The sequence below is a fragment of the Rhinoderma darwinii genome, chromosome 8, assembly GCF_050947455.1.
Source record: "Rhinoderma darwinii isolate aRhiDar2 chromosome 8, aRhiDar2.hap1, whole genome shotgun sequence".
Taxonomy (NCBI): domain Eukaryota; kingdom Metazoa; phylum Chordata; class Amphibia; order Anura; family Rhinodermatidae; genus Rhinoderma; species Rhinoderma darwinii.
The window spans coordinates 98,448,280-98,464,322 of record NC_134694.1 but is presented as its reverse complement, the minus strand read 5'-3'; the positions used below and the strand labels follow the sequence as shown (position 1 = coordinate 98,464,322).

The window sequence follows — 16,043 nt, the reverse complement described above, 5'->3', positions numbered from 1 at the left end:
CTCATGTTTAGGTGCAGCAGTTGCCCTGTGATTATTATATTATATAAAGTCAGTATTTGATTTATCAGTCCATGGATTTATATTCAGCCCTTCTCTCTCTCAGTGGTATTATTTGGTTGATATTTTTCACCACTTCATGATTCTCATCCAACTTATATGAAATTATACTCTTTATTATGATGGATATATTGATGCACTAAGCAAAGATTGCTGAATGTGTGGTCTTTTTGAGTAGGATTGTCTCTTAAATTTTGTGAATCATGTTATCTACCACCCGGTCGGGATTGTGATGTTTGTCTGTTTGCCAGTTTATGCAAAATCGTAAACGTTACATTTTAATTATATTCTAATAAATGTCATATTTTTATAGTCAATTTGAGCCGAGTGCCTTCTTATACCAGGATTTGTCCCCCCCCTCTTTTTTATTAATATATATATATATATATATATATATATATATATATATATATATATATATATATATATATATATATATAAAAGTAACAAACAAAATATAGGAGCTGCACTGTAGCATGTGGTGGGTGCTATACTCAGAGGAATCTTGACAAAAGACCTCAAAACAAAATTAGACCCCAATCCAAAAGAAGAGGCAGCACTCCGATGGTATAGAATAAAACAAAATGTATCCACCCAACACACAGGCAACGTTTCACCTTCCCATTGAAAATGCCTTCAATGGGAAGGTGAAACGTTGCCTGTATGTTGGGTGAATACATTTTGTATTTTTCTATACCATCGGAGTGCTGCCTCTTCTTTTGGATTGGGGTCTATATAATAATATATAAATTATTATTAAATATAATTTATTTTGTGGATTTACATATAATATTTTTTCACGTGCTAGATCGTTCCTCTGAGTGGTATTAAATCTATATGTCTACGCCTACGTCTTTATGTCTGTGCCTACTTAATTCTGCACTTGAATCTAGCTACAGGTCTGCCCCCACTGTCAGTAAGCGGTAGCACAGGGAAGATACACTTTGCTGAGTGCAATACTATTATACATGTGTGTATTCTTCACAAGGTGCTGCTGTTTAATTACTGTACCTCCCAGACAGACCATGTTTTCTGTCTTGAGGCAGAAGACAAGCTGTGTACGTGCAATTTGTCTTCTGCCGTCCATAAAAGTGCAGCAGCTGTGTGAGCCTGTCCAGACTCCTGACATTTGAAGCTGTCACTATGACTAGGGAGAAATGTGCAGCCAGTGGGCTTGGTGCTTGCACACTTCCTGTAGTGACGTACACACTGAGCAGAAAGCAGAGTAGTGTGCACTGTCGCTGAAGCTCAGCTGTTGACACCGAGGCCTAGCAGAAACAAATCCACCACTGCAAACAAACACCATGTCCAGACTGACTTCTGTCACCGCAAGATCCCTACTGAAAGGTATCTGTGCCCCAAGGACTAATGCAAGGACTACTCTGCACACAAGGTCATACTGCCAGAATGCCACCCCTGCCAAACCTATTGGTACTAAAAATGAAGCCTCCTCTGGTAAGTACAGCACACGTAACACAATGTATAGGAATAATATCTAGTATTTTAGTACTTTCAGATTTCCTCGTTCTATAAAGTGATTTGCAGATTATAAAAGGTTTTTTTTATGGACAGTTTGTTTAACTAACTTTATAGGTGTTCTGTATTTTATAACTAAAGTCACTGGGGAAGTTTCCCACCAGTCTGAGCAGTTATTACTAAGCCGGACGCTGGTCGATAAAGGGGCATGAACCTAAAAATATCTTGGAATGGTTCCCGTTGTAGAATTCCCGGTACAATTTGTTGTTTAACCCCTTAAGGGTGCAGCTATTTTGGGCCTTGAGGACAGTGTTTTTGTTTTTTTTCCTTCATCACTTCGCTTCGGGGGCTATACATTTTTTATTTTTCCATTGATGTAGTCGTATAAGGGCTTATTTTTTGCTGGACGAGTTTTATGGTACATATAATATATTGCGTAACTTTTATATATTTAAAAAAAAAAAAGGATGGAAACAGAAACTATTTTTTGGGTTTTCTTTTTAGAGGGTCCACTGTGTCGTATAATTTGCATGTTAATTGTATTATGCTGGTCAGTACGATGAGGGTATGTTCACACGCTTAACCAAAAACATCTGAAAATACGGAGCTGTTTTCAAGGTAAAACAGTTCCGGATTTTCAGACGTTTTTAAGCCACTCACGATTTTCACTGCATTTTTTACGGCCGTTTTTGGAGCTGTTTTCAATAGACTCTATGAAAAACAGCTCCAAAAACGTCCCAAGTAGTGACATGCACTTCATTTTTGTGGCCGTTTTTTTTTACGCGGCCGTTTTTGATAACAGCCTCATAAAAAAACGGCTCGTCGGAACAGAAGGCCGTTTTTCCCATTGAGATCTATGGGAAGATGTTTGGAGGCGTTCTGCTTCCGATTTTTCGGGCGTTTACGGCCAGAAAAACGGCCGTGTGGACATACCCTAAGGCAAACACTGCGTTGTGTGCCCGTTGCAGTTCCGTGTGTCATAAGTGTTCGGTGCGTGGCTGCGTGATTTTCACGCATATGCCATCCTTATGACACGCCGTTTTGATGTTTAGAAAAAGAAATGAAGGAGGTGGTTTTATTTTTCCCTTCATTTCTTGATCTACTGTTGCGCGAATCACGCGCAGCACACAGAAGTACGTCCGTGTGCTGCGCGTGATTTTCACGCACCCGTTGACTTCAATGGGTGCGTGATGCGCAAAACACGCTCAAGTATAGGACATGTCGTGAGTTTTATGCAGCGGACACACGCTGCGTCAAAATCACGGACTGTCTGAACGGCCCCATTGAGTTACATAGGTCCGTGCGACGCGCGTATCACGGACGTTAAACACGTTTGTGTGAATAAGGCCTAACAATGATACCAAATTTATATCGTTTTCTTTTTAAAAAAATCATGTTTTTGTGCCACCATATTCTGAGAGCCATGACTTTTTTATTTTTCCGTCGAGGGAGCTGTTTGATAGCTGTTTTATATTGTGGGACAAGCTGACGTTTTCTTTTTTGCGGTACATACGGCTTATTAATTGCTCTGTATTCAGTTTTTTGGAAGGATGGATGAACAAAAAACATCAATTTTGGTAATGCTTTTTATGTTCATTTTTTTTACATCGTTCACCGTGCGTTACGTAACATGATAATTTTATTGTTTGGGTCATTACAGACATGTCGGTTCCAATTATGTGTACTATTTTTTTTTATATATACTTTTTCACATAAGGCTGAGTTCCCACGTAGTGTAAACTCTGCGGAATTTCCGCAAAGGAATTGTGTGCGGAAATTCTGCAGCATTTACAGTAGCAGGAAAGTGGATGAGATTTAGAAAATCTCATGCCCATGCTGCGGAAAAAACCCACTGCGTAAACGTCAATAGGTTGACCTGCGATGCGGAATTTAATTCCACAGTATGCCAATTTATGCTTCATTTTTGTTGATTTTCTTTTGCGGGTTTTCCCCATTGAATATAATGGGGATGCAAAACCCGCGACAGAAAGCCAAGGGTTGCGACTTTTGCGGCGTAATCGCATCTCCGGAAAAAAATAAATCATACTTATCAAGAACGTCCTTCTTCCTGCAGTCCGGCCTCCTGGGATGACGTTTCATCCCAAGTGTCCGCTGCAGCGTTGCATGGCCTGCAACGTCAACGTAGGAGGCCAGAGCGAACGTCAAAAGTGGGAGGGGGTAAGTATGAGCCCTTTTTTTAATGCATCGGAAATTCCATCCGAAAAACAACCACAATGTGGTGCGATTTTTCGTACTGCAGGTGCTGAAAATTCCAGGTCGGATACGCTGTGCAGTTTTTACAGAACAGTTTGTGCACTTTCGACTACACTATTGCTTCCGGCAAAACGACGGATCCGGTGCACAACAGAGACAAACGCAAACCATGGGCACCGGATCCGTCACCATTGAAATCAATAGTGATGGAAACGGGAACCCCTGGTTTCCGTTTGTGTCAGTTTGTGTCTGTTCAGGGTCCCGTTCTGACTGAAAGTTCTGACGGAACGTCAGAATGGGACCCCCAACGCAGATGTGAACGAAGCTTTAAACAGTCTTTCCAGGGATTGTCTCATCACACACAACCTCTTTTATATTCACCGGAGTCCGTCTCCCGACACCGCCGGGAAAATTTGCTGGGGAAAACCGCGGCAAGTCATGACTGTCCCCTGCACTGACTGTTCTGGTCCATATCACAGACCCATAGGAAGTCAGTGTGTTAGTGTATGGTGCCTTAATAGGCATTGTATTTTCCCCTTGACGAAATGCTTCTAGAGGTGAATATCTAAATAATACAGTATTCGATCGAGCATGCCACCATTTTTCATTTTTATTCTCACAGAATCTGAGAGAAAATAATTTCTGTGCATCTCCATGTAAGGTACTGTAGGGGAGCATAGAATGTTATGGGTACTGCATAATCTGTACAACAAAGACCCATATTACAGCCATGTGCAAGAGTTCTTGAGTGTCACCCCCTGGTGTCCAGGCTGTTTAGTTCACAAGAGAAGATTGTCTAGACAGGATACAATGGTAGCAAACTCTCAGCTGTGATAAGTATTAGGCCATGTTCACACGGAGACATTTGCAGGCAGAAAAATCTGCCGCAAAATTCCTTCAGGAATTTTGAGGCAGATTTTGACCTGCTTGCACTTTTTTTGCCGCACCTTTTGCAGCATATTTGTCGATCGAGCGCTGCGGGCAAAAAAACGCAGTGAAAACCGCTTTCTCTGCCTGCGATGTCAATGGAAGATGGAAACGTGGGTAGAAAGTGCATGACCCTTTTTATTCCCGTTGAGCGTTTTACTCCGCTCGCGTTAAAAAAACTCCCCCGCCTCACATTGAAATCAATTGAAGGCAATTTTGGGTGGTTTTTGGCGCTGTTTCTAACGCGGTTTCCGTATTAAACAGCACCAGAAAACTCAGTATGAACTAGCCCTTAGGTTTGTACAATTTTCAGCCTCTAAATATAAATAAACATATTCCTATTCACTGACAGTAAACAGACATCTTGAAAACTGTGAGGAATTGAAACACAAAGTGTATTTGAGAAAATGCGGAAATTTACCACTTTTATGATATGCAATTATTAAAGAGACACTCTAGCAATTTTTTTTTTTATTGTGTCCACCATTTGTACAGTTCACCCAGTAAAAGGTCGGGCAGGCCATCCTCTTACCAGGCGCTTTGCAGAAATATCCCAGCCGCAATTATGTCACGTGACCGGCCGATTCCTACAGCGTCTGTTGTGTGGACCGGAAGTCACTCTCACTATAGATTCCTATGAGACTAATATTCCAATAAATGATCCAAAAACAACAAAATATGGTGTGGCCCAAATTCCAACACAATCTCATACCCATCCGAAGCTTCTACAGAGCATAATGGGCATAGAGGGCATAGACAGAACACTTATACATTTAAAAATTATATTTTATTGATTTAAAACATAAATAAATTAAATTAATAACACTGAATCACACTAGTAAATGAATCTCGACTTAGAGGCTCTGTCACCACCTTGTACATGATATGATCGGCGCTGTAATGTAGATTGCAGCCGTGTTTTTTATTTAGAAAAACAATAATTTTTGACGGAGTTATGACCTATTTTAGCTTTATGCTAATGACTTTCTTAATGGACAACTGGGCGTGTTTTACTTTTTGACCAAGTGGGCGTTGTACAGAGGAGTGTATGACGCTGACCAATCAGTGACCAATCAGCGTAATACACTTCTCCCCATTCACTTACACAGCAGATAGTAATCTTAACTAGATCGCTATGTGCTGTCACATACACACACACATTAACATTACTCAAGTGTCCTGACAGTGAATATACATTACCTCCAGCCAGGACGTGATGTCTATTCAGAATTCTGACACCTCTGTAACGTTTGTGTGAAATTTACAGCAAGGCAAGCGTAATCTCGCGAGATTACGCTGTAAACTGTCATTTAAAACGAGATTACGCTTGTCTTGCTGTAAAGCTCACACAAACGTTAGCGAAGTGTCAGGATTCTGAATAGACATCACGTCCGGCTGGAGGTGATGTCTATTCACTGTCAGGACACTTGAGTAACGTTAGTGTGTGTGTATGTGGATGCACAAAGTGATCTAATAAGAATACTATGTGCTGTGTAAATGAATGCGGAGAAGTGTATGACGCTGATTGGTCATAAAGATAATATAGGTCATGACTCTGTCAAAAATGATCGTTTTTCTAAATAAAAAACACAGCTGTAATCAACATTACAGCGCCGATCACATTATGTACAAGATTGGCCACTTATAATATGGTGATAGAGCCTCTTTGAGGAAAGAGACATATATGTCACTAGGCAAAAGGAAGAACTTTGAAATGCACGTCGAGGCGTCCGGGCGTACATTAGTCTTTCCTGTGTTTGGTCTTTTCTGTTAAGTCCGTCCACAGACGAACATACTTCTTCATCCTTTGTATTTTCAGACATACCAGCCCGTCTATGGATGATCTATGCATGATCACGTATTGATTACTTTTTTTAGTTGAACTATTTTATGCCGTCACTTAGTTCAAAGATTCTCTTTTGCCTAGTGACATATATGTCTCTTTCCTTGAGACCTCATGTACACGGCCGTGCCCGTAATCCGCGGTGCCGCAATTTTGTGCCGTGCTCCCATACAAAGTATGGGAGCACGGCCCGTAAAATCCGAAAAGTAGGACATGCTCCATAATTCCCGACACGGTTCTACGGCACGGACACCCTTCCGTAGTGATACAGAAAGGCGTCCGCGGCCAATAGAACCGGACGGGTCCGTAATTGCGGACCATATTGCAGTCCGCAATTACGTCGTTTTTTTGTACGGTCGTGTGCATGAGGCCTAAGTTGAGATTAATTTACTAATGTGATTCATTACTTTTAAAGCACCTTTGCGATCTGCATATATCTACATCCATATGAATGTTTATGGTTCCTAGAGCTCTTTCTAGTGACACCTGACTTTCTTTGTGTCCATTTATGTTATTCATTTAATTTATTTATGTTTTAATTGAATGAATAAAATATATTTTTTAAGTGTTCTGTCTATGCCCAATATGCTTGGATTCCTTTGAGACGCTCAATGTTAGTCTTATAGGAATGTATAGTGAAAGTGACTTCCGTTCCACACAGTAGGCGCTGTAGGAATCGGCTGGTCACAGTGCGGTCACGTGAAATAATTGCGGTCGGGATATTTCTGCGACATAATGCCGGTAAGAGGATGGCCTGCCCTACCTTTTACCATGTGTACGGTACAAATGGGGCCACAATAAATAAATTTGCTGGAGTGTCTCTTTTGGGGGCTTGGCCGCTGGTACCTCCGGGGATCTCAAGAGGCTCCTCTTCTCCATTTGCAATACAGATGTTACTGCATAGTTATGTATAAGTGTAAGCAAAGTGTGCACCCCAGAAGTGATAAGACATCAAATTAAATTAGTGTTTTAGATTATGTCAATAGAACATGTCATAAAACTGATTCGTATTTATCCACAAGCTGTATCACCCACTCGACTCGAGACCAGGCAAGCATTACTTCACTGGCAAAGATCAGGTGTTGCATGTAGGGTTTGTTCTCCTCTGAAATGAATGGGAGCTATGGAATGTGCCGAGTGTTGTACTACAGCCATGTGATTTGGTAATAAAACCCTCTAAACTATCCTGTACAGTGTAATGTCATTGTAATGTGACTTGTGACTATTCAGAGGTGTCGATTGAGGCTACAAGCTATACCTGGGTCCCCATTTCAGCCACACTACTCAGTATGTTGGTGACATGACGCTATTAACTACATATGACCTATATACACTATAAAAATTTATTTATTTGTGTAGTAAGATTTATTATTATACAATTCCCACAATATGTTGTTGAACCTCCATGCGATCTACATCTACTGTCACCACTGTTCTCTAAAGTGCCCCATGTGTACCTGGATATAGGACCCTGGTCAAAATTGCAACCTCTGCAACCCATACTGGTTGTGCACATGATATGTAATTATGTTGGGCATTATACTGTATGGGGGCAATATACTGTATGAGGGCATTATACTGTATGGGGCAGCTATGGGGGGCATTATACTGCATGGGTCAGCTATGGGGACATTATACTGTATGGGGCAGCTATGGGGGGCATTATAATGTAGGTGGCAGCTATGGAGGGCATTATACTGTATGGGAGGCGTTATATTGTATGGGGCAGCTATGGGGGGCATTATATTGTATGGGGCAATATACTGTATGGGATGCATTATACTGTATGGGGCAGCTATGGGGGCATTATACTATGTGGGGGCAGCTATAAGGGGCATTATAGTGTCTGGGGACAGCTATGGGGGCATTATAGTGTGTGTGGGCAGCAATTGGGGCATTATACGGTATGTGGCAGCTGTGGGGGGCATTATACTGTATGGAGCAGCTATGGGGCATTATACTGTATGGTGCATTATAGCGTATGTGGCAGCTATGGAGGGCATTATATTGTATGGGGTGCTTTATACTCTATGGGGTGCATTATGCTGTATGGGGAAGCTATGGGTGGCAATATACTGTGGGGCATTATACGGTGGGGCGGCAGCTATGGGGGGCATTATACGGTGTGTGGGCAGCTATGGGGGCATTATACTGTGTGGGCAGCAATAGGGGGCATTATACTGTATGTGGCAGCTATGGGGTGCATTATGCTGTATGGGGCAACTATGGGGGCATTATACTGTATGGGGCATTATAGTGTATGGGGCAGTTATGAGGGGCGTTATACTGCGTGTGGGCAGCTATGGGGGCATTATACTCTACTGGGGCAGCTATCTGGCATTATACTGTGTTTGGGCAGCTATGGGGGGCTTTATACGGTGTGTGGGCAGCTATGGGGAGCATTATATTGTGGGGGCAGCTATGGGGGGGGGCATTATACTGTGTGTGTGGGCATCTATGGGGAGCATTATACTGTGGAGGCATTCATGGGGTTTGTCGGGCAAGGCGGCTAGGCATAAGCGTGCACAGGGGTCTGGTGGTGTTATGGAGGGGTAGCGGGGCACATGCTGAATTCTTGCAGCAGGGCCCATGAGCCTTTAGCTACGCCCCTGTGTACTTTCTTTAGCATATATCTTCATGAAATCATCCAAACTGAATCTGCAATCCAGATGTCCAGTAAATATTTCAGTCAGTCAACAAAAGGCATGGATAGGCACAGGGGGTGCCCTTTAGAAGAAAAAAAGAACCCCATATGTGTGAAAAATTACTGTAACATCCCCCCTGGAATCACTGGAAAGCTGTACAGAGAAGGGGATAACAGTAACAGACTGTTTCCTTTCTACCTGCTCTCACTTGCAGCTCCATCCTCCCTTACACAGGCACAGAAGCAGGAAGTAAACATTTATTCTGCTCCCTGACTTCGCATGAATACTGCTCCCTGACTTCGCATGAATACTGCTCCCTGACTTCGCATGAATACTGCTCCCTGACTTCGCATGAATACTGCTCCCTGAATATTGCACCTAAAGCTTTGATCATTTGAAAGCTTAGATTCTGGGCTTTATAATAATACCAAAAGCTTTAGAACTTAAATTTTAGACACAGCAATTGTTTTTTAAGTCATGACTTATTTGCATACATCCTTAGTAGTGAAAGCGTTAAGGTATTCATGGTATATATTTGCTAGCAGATCCATCCAAATCTGAACATTTTCCAATGACCACAGCTCCCAAATGTGTCAACTACTTTTATTTTGCCATAGTATATGATATAATAATTGACAATACATGATTTGCATATATTATGAGTAAATGTTATATGTTATCATGTTAACGAAAAAAATATTTTTATTCTCTTCTGAATTCAGGTAACCATTTGTATAGGAATCAGAGAAGACCAACAGACTTTGACAAGAAAGTGCTAATGTGGGCCGGACGTTTCAAGAAAAAGGAAGACATTCCGGAATTCGTCTCGTGAGTTTTGCATACAGTATTGCCACAATGTCTCTTCTATAGTTTCCCAGAAATTCTACGCTAAGATTAAGAGCTTCATCCACATATTTTTTTATGTTCCTAGTCTTATATAGTAAAATTTACAGCCACAGATAAAGGTATTGACCACTTGGACGAGTGTGTAGTCCAGTGTTCCCCAATTTGACGCCCTCCAGCTGTTGCAAAAAGAGCTATATGTTGGAAACCGCTCGTGTACTCCATTTGGCTAGGTCCGAACTAGAACAATTGTGACATTAAAACTGTCTGGTTACTACTGTCAGATCTTTTTTATTTAAGGACATCGAGCAACAATAGCCGTTTTATTGCTCTTTTTCTTTGATCTAGTCACCAGGTCCTACTGTATATGCAATACTAATATTTTTGTGTTGCCTTCTAGATGGGAGGTAATTTCTGCTGCCAGAAGCAATTTCCGGATAAAGGTCTGCATGGGAATGATACTTTTCACAGTTGTTGGATGCATCTTGATGGTGCGATCTGGCAAGAAGGTAAGAGCTTTAAACAAGCAACATTAACTTTTGATGTGTTCTTCATTATATTTGAAGTTATCAAAATTATTTGAAAGAAAATACAGTGGTCCCTCAAGTTACAGTGGCCTCAGGTTACAATATTTTTAACATGCAATGGTATTTCCTAGGCCATTGTAGCTTGAAACCACATTCAATATGCCACAGACACTGAAGATCAGCGGCTCATGCAATTCGCTAAAAAAATCCAACCGATCAGCATATACATTTTACTAGTTAACCCCTATCCGCTCCACAAAGTAATAGCACGTTGTGGTGCAGGGGGTGATGTTTGGAGCAGGCTCACGTGGCGTTTCACTCCTTACATGCTGAGATCAATCACGATAGCAGCATCCACAACGTTAGAAAAAGGGGGGTGCCGCCCTCCAACAGCTCATCGCCCCCCCGCGACATGATCCGAGGGTGCCGATGGTTGTCATGGCAGCCCAGGGACCTAATGAAGGCCGCCAGGACTGCCTTTTTCATCTCCTTCTAAGCCCAGCTTCTGGAAGGGCTTAACAAGAGCCTGTAAAAATGACAAGATACTGCAATACATTAGTATTGCAGTGTATTGTACCAACCATCTAGCGATCGGTTGTTCTACTCCCCTAGGGGACTAATAAAATGTGTAAAAAAAGTAAAATAAAGTTTTTAGTAGTGTAAAAATATATATATTAAAAGTAAAAAAAAAAAACTTTCCCATTTTTCCTCTAAAGTAATGTAAAAAATAAACAACATTTTTAAAAGTCTGACCTATTACAGTATACCACTATTTAACCCAAATGGTAAACGGCATAAAAAAATTCAGAATCGCTGTTTTTGGTCACTTCATATCCCACAAAAAATGAAATAAAAGTGATCGAAAAGACTCATGTAGCCCAAATTGTACCAATAGAAACTACAGCTCACCCTGCAAAAAATAAGCCCTCATACCACTCAATCGACGGAAAAATAAAAAAGTAAGGGCTCTCAGAATGTGGCGACAAAAAACAAATTTTATTTTTAACAATTAGTTTCTTCCTTGTAAATGTAGTAAAACATAAAAAAACACTATATAAATTTGGTATTGCCTTAATCATATTGACAGGTAGAATAAAGTCAACATGCAATTTTTACCATACGGAGAAAGCCTTAAAAATAAAGCCCCTCAAAAGATTGAGGAATCTCAGTTTTTTTCCTATTTTACCCCACTAAGAACTTGTTTCCAGTTACCCAATACATTATATGGTACAATAAATGGTGTCGTGAAAAACTACAACTTGTCCCCCAAAAAGCAAGCCCTCATATGATGATATTATTGATGGAAAAATAAAAAAGTTATGGCTTTTGGAAGGTGGGGAGGAAAAAATAAAAACTAAAATCTAAAAAATAGCTGTCACGGGAAAGGGTTAAACCGCTGTATTACATAAGTGCATGCACTGATTGGCTGTCTAATAGCACCTTTCTACAGTAAAGATCAATACAACATGCCCTGTACATGGGCATTCATATGGAGTTGGTCCCCTCCCCTTTTGCAGCTAAAACAGCTTCCACTCTTCTGGGAAGGAGTTCTACAAGATTTTGGACTGTATATGCGGGAATTTTTGCCCATTCATCCAGAAGAGCATTTGTAAGTCTGATACTAATGTTGGACGAGAGGGCCTGCCTCGCAATTTCTAGTTCATCCCATAAGTGTTGGATGGGTTTCAGGTCAGGGCTCTGTGCGGGCCAATCAAGTTCTTCCACACCAAACTCATCCCACCATGCCTTTATGGACCTTGTGCACTGGGGCAAAGTCATGCTGGAACAGAAAAAGGCCAAACCCCAAACTGTTCCCACAAAGTTGGAAGCTGCAATTGTCCAAAATGTCTTGGTATGCTAAAGAATTAAGATTTCCCTTCACTGGAACTAAGTGGCATAGCCCAACCCCTGAAAATCAACCCCATAGTATTATCCCTCCTCCAGCAAACTTTACTGTTGGCACAATTCAGTCACTCAGGTAACGTTCTCCTGGCATTCGCCAAACTGAGACTCGTCCATCAGACTGGCAGATAGAGAAGCGTGATTCATCACTACACAGAACACGTTTCCACTGCTCTAGAGTCCAGTTGAGGCGGCTTTACACCACTCCATACGACGCTTGGCGATGTAAGGCTCGCATGCAGCTGCTCGGCCATGGAAACCCATGCCATGAAGCCCCCGAGCACAGTTTTTGTGCGGATGTCAATGCCAGAGGAGGTTTAAAGCTCTGCAGTTATTGAGTCAGCAGAGTGTTGGCGAGTTTTAGGTACTATGCGCCTCAGTACTCGGCAACTCCACTCTGTAAATTTACGTGGTCTACCACTTCATGGTTGTGTTGCTATGGTTCCTAAACACTTCCACTTTACAATAATATCACTCACAGTTGATGGTGGAATATCTAGGAAGTAAGAAATTTCACGCACTGACTTGTTACAACGGTGGCATCCTATTACAGTATTACGGTCAAATTCAATGAGGTCTTTAGTAGGACTCATTCTTTCACAAATTTTTGTAAAGGCGACTGCATGACTAGTTGCTTGGTTTTATACACCTGTGGCAATAGCACTGAATGAAACGGCTGAATTCAATGATGAAGAGGTGTGCCCCAAAACTTTTATCCATATAGTGTAGCTATGGACCGAACAATCCTTCGGCCGACATCTATTCCTCTCGACTACCCCATACACATGACTGTTCGGCTTGGTCGAGTGTGCATTTGTTTTCACTCCCCTGGCAGTAGCTTATCTACTAGCAATCAAAAGGATATTGCATGATAAACTTCAACATGCCCGATCCTTCTCTCCCGACATATGCCGTCGGGATGCTGCCATATACATTAGATGGTCAAGGCTCCCGCAGATATACATCTAAAGTGTATGGCCAGCATAAGGACTTGGTTTATCTGTAAAGATAAAATAGGCAGATAATAAATAATCTTTTCTTATTTTGGGTTGACATTTTTGGGCTTTGGAACCAATTAATAGTTTTCCATAGCGTTATGGTCTCAAGTTACAATGGTCATCCCAGAATGAATAAATATTGTAACTTGATGGACCACTGTACATCACTGTGTAGTGTCTTTAGATTTGGGCTACGAATATTTTTTGACAGTGATGGGGCAGTAGGGGTTGCAGAGGTTGTAACCATAAGTGGGTCCTTGGGGACCGTGACAGTGTAGATGTGATGTAGTCTTACTTGATATAATTATCTCACCATACTAATTAATTTGCAGTAGTGTATACTGTAGATCCTATAGTACGGTATAGACTGTAAAGTCATCATATGCGGTGGAACATGACATCATTGGAGTATTACATCATTGGCAGAAACCATGTCTCCTGCAGCTGTCAGGACATTCTGGAAGTCAATCATTGTTTTCGAATAGCTGGACAGCCACAAGTTGGAGATCGATGATCTTATTTGTTTCTGTGGCCAAGCACAAGCCTGAGAGGAAGGAGTTGTGTAAAACACAACACAATTGTACTCTGGATGAAACAGTGGAAATTCATTCTCTGGAGTGATAAATCCCTGTTAACATCTGGCAGTTTGACAGATTGATCTATTTTTAGTGAATGCCAACAGAAATCTACTACCCAAATGCAAACTACAAAGTTTGGTGAAAAAGGAAGAATGGTCTTTGGCTATTTTTCATGATAAATGTAAATATTACAGCATCCAGTGACATACAGAAAAAAATGTGTACTTATCATTTTGTAGGAACAGTTTTGGACAGGACTTTCTAGGTTTTACATGACAATGCCTTCATTTATAAAGCAAAGACCATGAAAAACGGTTTGTAGCATATGGTGTGGAACCTGTCGCCAGCATTTCTCTTATTAAACCAGCAATACCTGGTGGTAGTGGGTGAAAAATCATTTTTGTATAACCTATAATTGTGTTCTTAGTCGGCTCTGTACCTTTAGTATTCCGTTTTTTAGTGTTCCCACGCCATATGCTGAGCATAGGAGTCATATCTTTGTTTGAAAAGAGTCCTATCTTCATTACTCAATCCTTTCCGAGTTAACGTTGCCTCCTTACTTTATATTGACAGCTCCTCGCCACCCCCAGCACACACAAAATCATGTGCTTGGTCCTATTCTTGCGCACAACGAGACACCATAGCGGTGCATGCGCTGTAACTAGATGTGTCGGACCATACATGATGGGTACATTATATAGCAAACTTAGTTAGCGCTTTTCTTTTTTTTTCTCCAGGCGCAACAGGAAGACAATACACTGCTGCAAAAGAATATAGAGAAGAAGGCAAAATGGAGAGAGGAAGTAGAACAAGATGAATCCCCTTCCCTCAAGAGTCATTGACCAGACGTTGTTGTTTTACAATTTCACAATTCCTGTAACCTTTCTTATGTGCAATGTCTGTATTTTATAGGAAGACGACTTTTAGTTTGTCTATAATTTGTTAGTGTGTCGGAATAAATATGTGTCCAGATACTACTTCTATTTTAATCTCCTTCCATCTGGTAGTAAAGGTCAGGGGGACGTACGTGTAGACCTCACTATTCTCTGCTGTATTTTTAAGATGTCAAAAGTTGTTACTTGGCAGCGCACAAATCAATGTTGAAAAGTATAGATGGATTTATCCTCTTGTGATATTTTGGACTGGATTACCTCTGAACTAGAGCGAACAGATTTCTAAAGCCTTTGATTTTTAACATATAATACTCTTTTTTGCCAAAATATATATATTTTTTTTAATACATATTATATCTATAAATGTATATAGCGGTATAATTCCTTTCTACGTTATAAAATGAAGTTCGGGGAGACTGTTAGAAACTTTTACTCCAGACATATGCCTATTTACTGTCTAAGTTTGACTGCCATTGACACCTATTTAGAAAGAAAAGTGAACTGCTCTGTATTTTTTACATACAGTTTTATTGAAAGCGTAGTGTATAAACAGTGTATAGAATATACATTATTATCTATTCTTATGTCATCATATCATTAGTGTTAGGTTAACCTAGCTTACTCCAGACACAGAAAAGAAAACCGTAAAAAAATGAAATAAAGCAATAAAAATTGTAAAAGTAAAATAAAATAATAATAAGAGACAAAAGTAATAAAAAATAAATAAAAAGCCTGTGAATTATTATTTTTTTAACATCCACCCACACGGTCAGGTACTATTTTATGTGACATGGACTTATGTAATAAGTCGTCCATATTATAGAATATATGTCATATCAAATTCACATCAATTAATACATGTCACTTGTTGATGTCTCCCTATCTCCGCCTTTATTTACTCTTACACCTACAATGAACATTCCTGCACACGGGTACTTTGCCCTAATTTACAGATCTTGATTGGCAAAGAAGCACCATGTGGTGAGGGCTGTGTTTCCTTTTGGTATACAAGTGGGACCATAACGGATGGTTAAATGGCTGGGATCAGAGTTATCTCCAATCCCGGCCATTGCAGTGAGGTGTCGGCTGTATGTTACAGCCGACACCCGTAAAGTATGGAGCGGCTTCAGCCCGTGAGCC

The 16,043-nt window shown here is 40.7% G+C and overlaps 1 protein-coding gene across 1 annotated transcript; it reads left to right on the top strand.

Moving 5' to 3' along the window:
• The first annotated feature begins 1,115 nt into the window (after positions 1-1,115).
• Positions 1,116-15,248, top strand: LOC142658776 (protein FAM162B-like). The gene is made up of 4 exons (XM_075834389.1): positions 1,116-1,512; positions 9,885-9,990; positions 10,406-10,514; positions 14,748-15,248. The coding sequence occupies exons 1-4, from the start codon at positions 1,362-1,364 to the stop codon at positions 14,850-14,852; spliced, it is 471 nt and encodes a 156-aa protein (XP_075690504.1). The 5' UTR covers positions 1,116-1,361; the 3' UTR covers positions 14,853-15,248.
• The last annotated feature ends 795 nt before the right edge of the window (positions 15,249-16,043 follow it).

What these genes read in the sequence shown, in the direction of transcription:
- LOC142658776 (XM_075834389.1), top strand. Translation starts at nt 1,362, where the DNA reads ATGTCCAGACTGACTTCTGTCACCGCAAGATCCCTACTGAAAGGTATC. An exon ending in TAAAAATGAAGCCTCCTCTG is followed by an intron (nt 1,513 to 9,884) that starts GTAAGTACAGCA and finishes TTCTGAATTCAG; the next exon opens with GTAACCATTTGTATAGGAAT. An exon ending in TGGTGCGATCTGGCAAGAAG is followed by an intron (nt 10,515 to 14,747) that starts GTAAGAGCTTTA and finishes TTTTTTCTCCAG; the next exon opens with GCGCAACAGGAAGACAATAC.